This window comes from Engystomops pustulosus, chromosome 9 (assembly GCF_040894005.1).
Source record: "Engystomops pustulosus chromosome 9, aEngPut4.maternal, whole genome shotgun sequence".
Lineage (NCBI taxonomy): Eukaryota > Metazoa > Chordata > Amphibia > Anura > Leptodactylidae > Engystomops > Engystomops pustulosus.
Genome location: NC_092419.1, coordinates 94,116,376 through 94,129,256, shown reverse-complemented (window position 1 = coordinate 94,129,256; position 12,881 = coordinate 94,116,376). Strand labels below are relative to the sequence as shown.

The 12,881-nt window shown below is 41.8% G+C and overlaps 1 protein-coding gene and 1 long non-coding RNA gene across 3 annotated transcripts in view; one reads left to right on the top strand and one right to left on the bottom strand.

Moving 5' to 3' along the window:
* The window catches only part of LOC140076964 (uncharacterized), a 195,530-nt gene that overhangs the window by 133,228 nt on the left and 49,421 nt on the right, over window positions 1-12,881 (top strand). The window lies entirely within an intron of this gene.
* Window positions 8,572-12,881, bottom strand: part of PBX3 (PBX homeobox 3) — a 155,717-nt gene continuing 151,407 nt past the window's right edge. For both annotated transcript variants that reach the window (XM_072123774.1, XM_072123775.1), the window contains one exon: window positions 8,572-12,247. In XM_072123774.1, the coding sequence (XP_071979875.1) occupies window positions 12,155-12,247 (93 nt within the window). In that variant the 3' untranslated portion in view covers window positions 8,572-12,154. The remainder of the gene's footprint in view (window positions 12,248-12,881) is intronic.

Sequence of the window (12,881 nt, the reverse complement as noted above, 5' to 3'; positions counted from 1 at the left end):
GACACTGCGGGCCCCGTAGCATCTGCCATGGCTGCTCCTGCTGTAGTTACATTGCTGTGAGCCATATGTTACCCAATACCCACTCACCCATAGTGACCATAGGCTACATGAGCCACATGAATACCCACTCACCTACAGTGACCACGTTACCGAATATCTACTCAATTGTAAAGACTGTAGCCACTCTGGGTCAGTGGATATTGGGGACAATTGGGTTCAGTTGCCTTTATAATCCTGGTCTCGGGCTGACAATCTCATGCCCAAAAACATCTGCAATAGGGATGTAACGTATAAGTACAGACTAAAACTCTGCAGATGTAAACTGTGTATACGCCGCCTGACACTCGCCTACATCGTCACCCTAAATAGATGCAGCTAAACTCATGTGAGGAACTGCCCTATGGATTACGATGATATATATATAAGATTTTATATAATTATTCCACTTCAATTTGTCACTTTGATGTGTGTAGTATAGTAATAATGACAACCACATCTGCAGTAGAGATGAGACTTGCACCGTATGGATATGTATGTGTGGGTCTTGTACAATGCTGCACTACCAGCTAAGACCACAAGGTGGTATTGCAGAAACCAAGTTATTGTGGTGATAACGGATGGGATAATCCTTTGTATATATCATGTATACAGGGATGTGTTAGGGAATCATTTCGTATATGGTGATCTTTGTCTTTAACCATTTTTTCGCCCTTTTCTGTTTTTGCCTTTCCCCTTTTTTACACTCACAACTTTTTTTTTTAATTTCTCCAGGCTGTACGGAGATTGTTATTATGCAGGGGAATTATATATCATTTAATATTCTATGTCCTGAGAAGCTGCAAAAAAATGCAGGAATATCACAATGTTTTCATGATTTGTACTGTGCACTCAAAATAACATCCCTGTTTTGGGTTTGTATTGCTCCGATACTGCCATAAGTGTCTGCCTATCTGTGTCCTGGCTGAAATAACACCCAAATATCACCCACCTGATGACATCACAGTATGAGAAGATCCGATCCAAAATGGCGGTGCTACCGTCTTTTAACTGTGCAGTGTTATTATATTAAGGCCCATTACATAGGAACGTATGCTACACCCGAGCAGGAACCTGGATAGTAGAAGGGGAGGGGTGAGAACTTCTCACCCCTCCCCTCTCTATAGGGAGCCAGGCTGTACATACGGCGGAATATAGATGTACTTCTATAGGGGCAGTAGTTTTTACGGATAGCTTACTGCCCCCATAACAGATCGTGTGCAAGGGGTCTAAGCCTGTATGGAGAGGGCACATTGGTTGACTAATGCCCTTTGTATGTAACCAGTGCTCCCTCTCCATATAGTCTTAATACAATAACTCCGTACAGTAATGAGATTCCCTATATTCATTTGGAATATATAATTACCCCGTGTTTTTACCCCTCCCACCCCAGTATATAATACAATGAGACATGATACCCCAGGGTCAGGTAACACCAGTGCGGTTCTAACTGGTCTAGATCGGACCCAGAAGCCCCACTAGGCGTCCATTCCCCAGTACTATAAATGATACACTATAGTTGGGGCACCAGAAGCTGTAGGTGACCCCCCTGATCACCCCTAATGTGATGGGTGTCCGCCTTGTTGTGTAATGCAGCACCATGGACAGTGCCTGCTGCCGGGCGCTCTTCTGTATACTATCCCACGGAGCTTGCACTCTACTTCCATACTGAAGAAGTAACTATTGATATCTAGATTCTTTGCATGTAGCCTGTAATTACTTATAATTAGTCCCACGCACACAGAACTTCAACCCTGGGACACAGGAGAGATTTGGCAGTCCGGAAAAATAAATTAATCCTTTTTATTAGCGCGGTGACAGGGTATGATCAAATGGCTCTTTGATGACGGAGTCTGGATATTTATCACCTAAGAGCACTCCGGATGTGTTTGAACCTTCCATTTTTTGTGCCCTCGGGCAGTCGTCCCGGTAGAACCTGATAAGAAGCAGCGTATACGGGGAATACAAGGAGAACAGGAGGAAATCGTAATTAAATCACCTTTGTGAGAGATCCCGGGCGCCCCATTAACCTTCTTCTTTCCTCTTCTGATCTGTACGGTAAAAGATGATGGCGGTATAGCTGGAAGTGTAAGCAGTACTTTGTATGTTATGCGAAGGGAAGGTGCACCTACCTGTACACAGCGGTGTAACTAGAACAATGCAAAGACCGCAAGAGCCTTATGGGGCCTAAGATGTAACTTCCTATACAGTAATATCAAAAGTTGGGGTGGGGGGGGGTCTAGCAGATTCAATGACCTCCCATTTTATCAACCAGCATAAAATGTAAACTATTCTTATAGTAGTGTGGCCCCCATTCTTTTAAAGTGTTCCCATAGTATGTGTATCACATCAACATGAAGTTTCAAGGAAATTGCAAGACTCGTCTGCAACGAGAAGACTATTGTAGAGCTTCAATTTGGCCGTGACTTGGGTTCAGTCCATAATGTTGTGTGCACGTTGTGACCAAGAGGCAAACAGTGGCGTTCTCTTCTCATCGGCCATGATGTAGTTATGCTAGATTATGGGGGGGGACAATGATCAGACGCAACGTTGACTTTGAATTATGTTTCCCGATACTTTGCTGTTTGGATGGATCTCTGACGCCATCACTACATTGACGCTCTAAGTCTTGTCATTTTGGCCACACATTTGCAGTAAATTGGCAAAAACTTAAGGACATAAGTGAGTTCTTCTCCAGCAGGACAATGACTTGTGTCTTATTTTCAAGCATCCCATATTTGATTAGTTGGAGCACAGTGTATCTTATAGTTCTGAAGGGATTATCTTTCCATTTCTTATGGCGGTCCCATTTGTAAGTTCCAGGGGGCACCCGCGTGGGCCTCCTCCATCTATCCTCAGCGGGTTAAGCACATAGCCAGCGTGTTAATGCGCCTCTGTTAGGACGTGATATATGCCTGGTGTACATATGTCTCTGGGTATTATATGTCTGTATATATCTGCGCCGTTCTTGCCTCAGAATGGAAAAGGTTGTGCGGGCCAGGAGCCATAAATTTCCCCGAGTGACGCAGTAGAAATCAGACAGAGCAGGGACAGACTGAGTGATATCACGAGGCAGGAATGTGGGGGTCACTTGTAGCAGACGAGACGTAGTAAGACATAAGACTCTCAGCCAAGGATCTGACTGCTGCATGATTTAATTCTCAGAAACAAGCCTCAGTATGCAAAATACTAGTCAAACAACAGGCGTAATTCAGTTTCCTTTCTATTCTCTCTCGCATCTTCACCGGGAAACAGATATAATAAGGAGATTGAGATTCTGTCCTATACATTATGCTTTATTTGTATCGTCTATCTACAATCTTGATTTAGCTCCCATCTAACAAAGTCTTCCAGGTCCGCTGAAGGAGAAGTCAAGACATGCAAGGAATTATAATTCTTAGTCTAGGGATACGCAGGATTCACTGGTAACCAGGACATTGCTGCTTACTAGAGGTGGATTAAGTCTCCCAATTGGCCCTGGGCTGTTCATACAACTAGGGCCCCCCCCCCAGCATCAAAACCAACATGTGCCCTGAAGCCAAATCTCCTCCACCTGACGGAACCACTGCAGCCCAAACTGGCCCCTCCATGAATGAAATGTCCACAACAAAACTCCCCTTTAATGAAATGTCCACAGCAGAGCCCCCTTTAATGAAATGTCCACAACAGAACTCCCCTTTACAAAAATGTCCACAACAGAACTCCCCTTTACAAAAATGTCCACAACAGAACTCCCCTTTACAAAAATGTCCACAACAGAACTCCCCTTTACAAAAATGTCCACAACAGAACTCCCCTTTAATGAAATGTCCACTGCAGGGCCCCTTCCTTTACAGAAATGTCCACATTGAGCTCCATTGAAAAAAAACACGCTCTCTTCGGTCTTCTCCTCTGCTTGCACACGGCCTTGACCCCGTATGCGTATGTTCGCTTACCGGAAGGGGAAAGGAAGGACCATGGGGCTGGGGAAAAGAAGCCAGAGGTGCGTTTTAGCGTTTTTTTTTTTAAACCTAGCAATCTTCATATAGGGCCCAGGTATGGGGGGGCATGGGCCTATATGAAGATCCGCCATATGGCCACGAAGGAGAGCGTCTAAATTTATCATTGATACCAGTGAATCAGACAGGAGCCATTATTACAGGTAATGAGTGGAGGACTCAGAAATCCCTCTTACAGAAGAAGCTACATGTCTGTGAGAGCCAGAAATCCTAGATATTTGGTCACCTACAAACAAGTATTTTCCACCATAATTTGCATGTCCTGTCTTTTATTAAACTACCCTGGCTGCAAAAATGTAATGTACAAAAAGTGACAGAAGATGAGAAAGTGTCTAACTGTATGTGCTACACTGCAGGTGGGGGAGCAGATGTGCTATGATTAAGGAGAGATCTGAAATGTATCCGCTATTCCCTCTTGGTTTCTGTTCTATTTTTTTTACAGCAGGTTTAGTGAAGTAGAATCATCAGTTTTGGACAAGTTTTGTGCCTGTCATCTCTTCTCCTGCCTATTTTTCTGGGTGATTCAATCTTGCGAATCCAAAATCGGTGTATTATAGGTCGCAATGTTCCGGAACTAAAAGGCAACAAGGAAAAATAGTTCGCAAAATGAGTATACGTGGAGCGCGGATAGTAGTATTTTGTCCAAAAATTTGAATAATACCAGTAGTAGATGCCAATTATTTAAATCATAAAGGTAATTTATTAGGACTTAAAAATATATATAAAAATTGAATTGTACAAGTAGAATGGTCCAAATAACGCGTTTCGGGTCGTAGACCCTTTATCAAATTCAGGACACAAATAAATGCATACAGAGAAATACAGAGGTATTTGTACCTTCCGGCACTTCCGGTATCTCCGGCAAATTTTGCGGGACTGCGCATGCGCCACCCGTCAAATGCCGAGGGCGCGGCATTTTCCATTTTGGCGCCATTTTTTCACCTAACTACAGCACCTGATTGTAAGTAAATGATCTACATTTATTACAAATACCTCTGTATTTCTCTCTATGCATTTATTTGTGTCCTGAATTTGAAAAAGGGTCTGCGACCCGAAACGCATTATTTGGACCATTCTACTTGTACAATTCAATTTTTATATATATTTTTAAGTCCTAATAAATTACCTTTATGATTTAAATAATTGGCATCTACTACTGGTATATTTCAAATTTTTGGGCAAAATACTACTATCAGCGCTCCATGTATACTCATTTTGCGAACTATTTTTCCTTGTTGCCTATGTACTTCCGGACCCCAGTAGGGGACCCGGCGCCTTTGAGTTGTGAGAGCTGCATATATAGTGTACTAGCCCTAGAACTATACCATATACCTTATTTTGACACAAGAAAAGAATTGGGTATTACAATTGCTAATACCACCTCCTGGAACTTGGGATCTCATAATACTTTATACGCTTATGAATCAAGAATTCACCAGGTGAGCACCCTATATTCTACATCTAAACATCATCCAATACCAAACGTTATTACCCGAGGCGCCGCCCTTTGTGTTTTCCCGTTTTTTTGTATCTTGGCCTCCGGAACTAAAAGGGGTATCACCATCTTGCAAAGTGATGGTTTGTTTATAGGACAAAGACTTATTTGGGGGTCCAGGCCCTGATAGCCTTACATTCCCTAAATATTTTCTCTTCTCATCATCAGGTCTTTCCTCTATTATCAATAGGGCTCCAACAAGATTGGGAATCCTGGTCCTGTGACAGGCTTATAACTCCTGCACGTCCGGTGTACGTGCTACATAGGGAATCTCCAGCAGGTTCTAGTGTCCAACAATGCAGTAAATAAGGATGTTGTTTATGGCTCCCAAACCTTTCCCTCCATTCCGGTGCTCGATCTGGTCATTAAAGGGATCATTGCATCCGCTGGACTTTCTGGAAGGCAGAACTATTGGATAAACAATCTTATTATATGTACATTTTTAGGTTCTCCCCAGCGCCGGGTTGTAGTCATGACTATGGCTCAGCGCACAGGCTTCTGGGCTGTACATGGGGGATATACACCAGGTAAAGCTCCTGATGTACATCTATAAGGAGGGACCTTATATTAATGATCACTAATTAATGAGATTTTACTATGAAGTTTTGTAACCGTAGAAATGACTCTGCAAGCCGTAACCACGGACAGGAATAGGATCTGCTCTGAGTGTCAGGCATGTGGCGACATAGAAACCACAGCAATGGGGCACATTTACTTAGCCGGTCCTGTCGCGATCCCCGATGTGGACTGTCCGACGAGGATGAAGTCCGGCGCGATTCACCAAGATCGTGCGCCCGATATCCTGCATGTGTTGCTTAGGTCCGCCGGAGTGCACCTTTGAATTTTAAATCCCGCGCTCAGTCCGAATCAGTCGGGTTGTCCGACGGCCCCGCTCCCGATTTGTGTCATATGAAAGTTGTTGCGATTGCGGCAAAATCCGATCGCGTGCACCAAAAACCCCTGTTAAATGCAGCGCAAATCGGAAATAGTCAGAAAACCCTTAGTAAATGTGCCCCAATGTGTCCGTGTGTTATCCGTAGAAACATGGGATATATCTGTATGCAGGAGGCCGACAGATTTCACAGATTGTGCTTCAGCTTTCATGCACTTTGTACGTGAGGTTTGCAAATGCTGATGGACATCCCTGATTCTGTATGGATTTTTTGTGTGTAATCTGGATTATGTAAATTTACGGAATTTAAGGAAATTTACCATCAAAATCTATCATGATAATCCTGGGACATTTAGTCATAGATCCAGGCCCCGTGACCGTGGTACTCTTTTTATATTAGATTTTACAAGGAAGGAGGCCATGGATAACAAAGTATAAAATTATGTTAATGAGAAGGGCTCAGTGCTGATACACTGTGCAGGAGCACTTCCCCGCCCACCTGCCACTCTGTGCTGAAACTTCCTTTGCTGCAGAGATTACATGAGGCATAGGGAGAAGTGCTGAGGGAGTAACAGTGTAACAGGCTGTGAAGCTGCAGCACGGAGGGGCTCTGTTAACACCTCCAAAGGCCTTAGGCTTATTAGTATAATCTTAAATGTTTTAGTAGGCCATGGATAACAAATACAAGAAGATACCACATTCCTGGTGCCTGGTTCTATGGGTAAGTGTCCCTGGTTTATCATGATGAAGTTTGATGGTGAAGGAGAAATCTATTAATTTTTAATAATATCCTTCCTGTAGATGATTCTTATGACACTTGCTGAATACTTGTTACACACAATGTACAATATTTTGTCTTTAATAACTGCGCTCCATCAGAGGTACAATAAAATATACAGTTTTGATTCCAAAAGGGTTAACAACCAAGTCAGAGCAAAGTGTAGCAGTAATACCGGCCAGTTCTCCGGAAAGGCCGTGCAGCGCTCCTGTAAGCGGAGAGGGCTCTCAATTGCCTGTAGATGGGGTGCGTTAATGATGCCCCCTGGGCGCCGGGCATGAGAGAATGTGGGCAGGGGGGGAGCCTGGTTGATAGTCCCAGCTATGAACCTCATCAGTGTATGACAGCTTGTAGCCTGTGGGCCGGAGGAGATGTGATGGGGGAAAGAGGCGAGATGGGCCGCGTGTTCATTACGCTGGCGTGGTCCCTGCTGACACAGAGGAGGGGGCAGGCGACGCACAGCACAAGCAGTCCTGGCATCACTACAACTCCCATGTGGTCTCATCCTCTAGGCTGCTGGGGGTATTCTGAACAAATAGGAAGCAGTCACTTCTTCTCCGGCGCTGTCCTCCCATCTGACCATGACACGTGACTGGAAATTCAATCTAGTATTCTGCAGTGTATTTAGGAATGAGGGTCCACAAAAGGTACAAATTCAGAAGGGTGGGCAAGAATAGTGCAGCAAAAATTGCCCAATATGTTTCTGTAGCGGCATCCACACATTTTGTGCAGCTGTCACCCTCCCCCCCAAAAAAACTTTTTTCATCTGTCAATGCATTTCCAGTAAAATATGGGGGCGAATCATATGCCCATGTATCTGCGATCCCTCATCCCTGTGTGTGCAGCTCTGATGCTGGTAGGTGAGACGACATCACCACATGGCGCCTGCTGGACTCTCCTGTACAAAGCTGCAGACCAGGGGCCCATTAAGACCACCATGGGCCCTGAGCTGTATGACTATTATAGCCCCTACAAGTCTGGAGTCACTTGCTACATATGGTTCTAGAATCAGCTTCTTGGGGAATGGAGGATGTGTCCCTTCTGCTACTATCAATCTGCGGCTTTAGGACCATTGGAGGACCTTCAAAGGACCTGAAATGCCTCATTTGTACATGTATATTAAGAGCAAGAATAGATGTACCAGGATTTCATGGGTGAAGGTCCTTCTCAGTATAAAATTTGGTGGTCTGGTTGTGTGGCCATGGTCTACCACTCATATAATCCACTACTGCTGCTCAATGATGTGAGCTCATGATTTATAGAGTCGTCTTGAGTAAGAGAAACGTATTTCTTCCATGGAAATTGCAGCGCTATTGTATTTCCAAAAGTAGCGCGGAACCAGATACAAACATAATGATAAAAAACTCACACGGCAAATCAAAAACATTTTATTTGTATTTTTAAACTACATAGAACTACCACAAGGAAGACTTTTTTTTTTGTTAGTTTTTTTTTTTTTTTCAATCCAGGGGTATAATCCAGTTAAAAAGTAAACACCGAACAGATTGGATTTTAATACGTTAGAATCACTGCCACAAATTGTCATTACCATCAGTATTCCCGTGAATCAACCCCAGCCAGATCTTCATACAATACAAAAGTGAACTCAAAGCAAAAGGAAAAAAAAAAATATTCCCATAATGCCCCCCACCGCGACCACCCTCCCGTCACATAGCCCACCCTATACTGAAATCTGTATGCATTACAATGGTTGTTTTTTTTTTTTTTAGTATTTTTTTTTACATTTTTCTTTAATGTGGAATTAACGAGATGAAAAAAAAAAACATTTAAAATGTCTCTTAGTATATACAACAGTTTTACTGTTCCGTCATATTTTATGTGTTGAACGTAAGACCTCATGTTTTACTCATAAGCTTCAAAGTTGCAAAAGCAGCTTTATAAAGTGTATATTTTTTTTTTATTTTAAAAGATACAATTTTTTTTCATTTTATCTCCAAAAAGATTACAATGTACATTACGTATCAGAATGAAAAAAAAAAAAAAAAAAATTGTAAAGAGCAGCAGAATGTAAATGCAAAGATTTATACGGCCCATAACGAAGTGCAGAACTGTATAGTAGCGCTGCGGGGACTTGGTTTTTCTTTTAGCTGTGTTTTCATGTTCAGTTTTTCTGATGTGGATCATAAAGGGGATGTATAAAAAAAACGCACATGGATTTCAACCCACCCCGGGCTCTAATGTAAAGAGAAAAAAAAAAATGTGAAAACCAGAAAATTGTCTTTTTAATTAATAATTGTTAATTTGGTAGATTAAATTGTTGCTCCTTCGTTTTAATTATTTTGGAGTCTGGATATTAAACGCTGTCTATGCTGTCATTTCTGACACTAATTAAAAAAAAACTAAAAGTAGAATTAAAATAAAAAACGGACACTGATGACTTCTAAATTCTGTCTAAAATAGTGGAAACAATGTAAAAATGAAGCCTTTATCTTCTACATCCAAGGACTTTGCTACTTTTATGGACATGTGCAGGGTAAGATCCAGTTTCTAGATATTTCTGTGTAATATATGACTGGAATCGGGAATATCCCTTTATTGTATCTATATGGAAAACATAAATTTAACACAAATCTGTCTTTTTTTTTTTTTTTTTTTTAAAGACATTTTGAATATTTGTAATGTATGTTATGAATCCTGGTCCAGATCTTTATCTAAGATGTATTATCATGACATCGCTGTTGACCGTCAGAAACTTGTGTTGGTGCACGTGAAAAACAGATTTTACTGAAGGGGGACTCCTTGCATCATAGTGATATACGAAGCAGAGAGTCCCTGCTTGCTGGAACAACAGTATTGCAGGATTACAGTAGGGAAGAAGGGACTCAGGAGTCCTGTGTTCTTGGTTCCTATTTCTCGGGCCTGGACCGGTTGTGTGACGTTGGCCTTGGACTCTATTTACACAACGGACATTCACGACTGTGTGAAAGCCGAGAGCGATGAAACAACAACAACAAAAAAACGGTCTAAAAAATTGGTCACATATGGGCGGAGTCTTGGCTTATCTGTGTGAAGCCCATGTTGGATGTGTAGTTGTCTGCAATTGTAATGTAGGGGCAGGGGTGTCAGGAGTTGGACCCCCACCCTTTTGCTATTGATGATCCATGCTAATAACAGGCCTTGGTTTTTGCGGTATGACTTCAAATAAAAAAATTTTATTAAAAAGTTTCGTTTTTAGCTCCTGTGTTGTCTGTATAGTAAGCCTGGGATTCCTGGTAACATATTTCGGATTGTTGCCCTCCCCTTCAGAAACTGAAAGAGGAGACATACCGTATATACTCGAGTATAAGCCGAGGCCCCTAATTTTACCACAAAAACCTGATAAAACCTATATTTTTTTACTCGATTATAAACCGGGTTTGGGTTTTCAGCACATTTTTTTTGTGCTGAAAAACTAGGCTTATACTCGAGTATATATGGTAATTTTGGGGGAAATTCTATAGATTTGTAATTTTTTCTAGTAGATTTTCTCTTGTATTTCTATACTGTTAGTTCTTTCCCATCTTGCGGCACTACTATAGGATCTGCGATGTCTGGGGGGGGCACCAGGGCCCGATCTGCTGATGCAGTTACACAATGATGGAGACGTACTACGCGTGGTATTCAGAGGTAGTAGGTGGGCACTAATCTACACGTGTCTGTTGGTTCCTATGAGTTTTTTTAATGAGGTAAATAAAGCTGTTTCGCTCGGTGACGATGTATAAATTCTCTTTTGCTACAATATTTACAGGTTTATTTTTTTCCCATCGCCACAAGAAATGGCAGATTTTGACAATTTTATTATACAGCGTTTTTTAACCCATTGCTGTAAAACACCACATTGGGAAATCGATCCCTTCCCTACCATCATGACCCTCTGGGTATATACAAATCTGGGAGACACAACCGTACTGCGTTATTGGAGAACGTCCTGTAGAAGATGCATTCGCTTGATATTATTGGCGTCTAATAATTAAAACAAAACATTTAATTTCTAGAATAACGGAAAATCTTAAAAAAAAACAATTTTTAAAAAAATTCTAATGATTTAAAATGGAAAAAAAAAAATCCATATTGTGATATTTAAAATTTCTTTGGTTTGTTGTTCTCGTCCCATCGTCTTTCTATGGACCGCAATGTGATGTGGAACTCGGCAAATCACAATAACTCGATAAATTCCCGTTTTCCTAATTAGACCGCGGATTTCTATGGTTGGAAACCGTTTACCTTACCATCTCATTTTTTTTTTTTTTTGGACAAATGTCCTACAAAAATTTAGAGTTTACAGGATTTTTTTTTTCCTTTCTTTCTGTGAAAATAAAAACATTTTGGCCAATGACGTGACGTGAAAGTCCATCCTGGTGGAATGACTCGTTAAGGGCGTAAGATGAGGAGATGGTTTCCCTGTAGAAGTGGATGCATCTTCACAGATCAGCCGAGCGTTTGATGTGTCGTAGAGGAAAACAAGCAAGGGGAAAAAAAAATCCTCAGCGTTAATAACTACGGGAGGTTTTTTTTGTTTTTGTTTTTTTTGGAAACTGTAAAATGTCTCTTCGCTGTGACCCCCGATACCCTAGGCAAACATGCAAACGTTTCTCCTTAAAGCTGCTGCTCCGTTCCTTCAGTTTAGCAGTTTATTAAAAAGTGCCGATGGGACGTGGAGATCATTTCACAGATTCTACCTCAGATCTTGGCCCAATTAGATAAAGTGCTTTCAAAGTGGTGATTAAGCGAAAAGAAAAATCGGATGTACTGGAGTCCGGCAGCTTTGTCTCTCCGCTGGGTGGGATGTACAATGCAGGTCCCAGAAACGGGCAGCGCCACCGAGCTGGAGGAAGATGATTGATCTGAGGATGAGGGTCGTCTTCTTCCTCAACTAAGTATTGAATAAAGACCTAACGTGATGCCGTGTCCCCCCCACACACACAGCTGGGGTGCACAGTTTTATGGTGGGTCACTCAGTTAGAGGTATCAGAGTTCACACTGCCGGGCCCTTCTGTTGGGGAGGTGACAGAGGAAGGGGTCGCCGTCTCATGCCACCCTCCATTAGCCTGCAAATAATGAAAAACACACATTTTAAAGCATGGCTATAATTTATTAATCAATTTCCAAAGATTTGAGACATACAATATGTATTGTACCAACCATACAGAGAATATATATTACAGCTGAGGAACGTGCATGTGCCGCCTTTAGGTATAACCCACTGACCAGGGGCGTGACAACAGGGGTAGCAGCCATAGCAGCCGCTATGGGGCCCACAGTGTCAGGGGGCCAGGCCCCTGGAGTTGCCACACTAAAGATAGGAGGATATGCACTGTTTTATACATATTATGTGGCATATTGTACAATGCACAACTTTCACAGTAAACAGCTGAGCAGACAGTGGATTCTGTGTACGGTATATGCTTTACGTGTGTGTTTACATGGTGTGTGTATATATTGCATGCATGTAAATGCTATATGTGTGTATTATGTGTATTTACTGTATGTGTGCATATGCAGTTTGTGTGTATATGGCATGTATTTCATCTGTATATACTGAGTGTATATTATGTGTATATGCTCTATGTATGAGTGCATAAATATATATGTGAGTACATAAATGTGTGTGATTGTATAAATGTGTGTGAACCAATATGTATATTTTTAAGGGAAATCTTTTTATAAAAATACGTTTTTCGA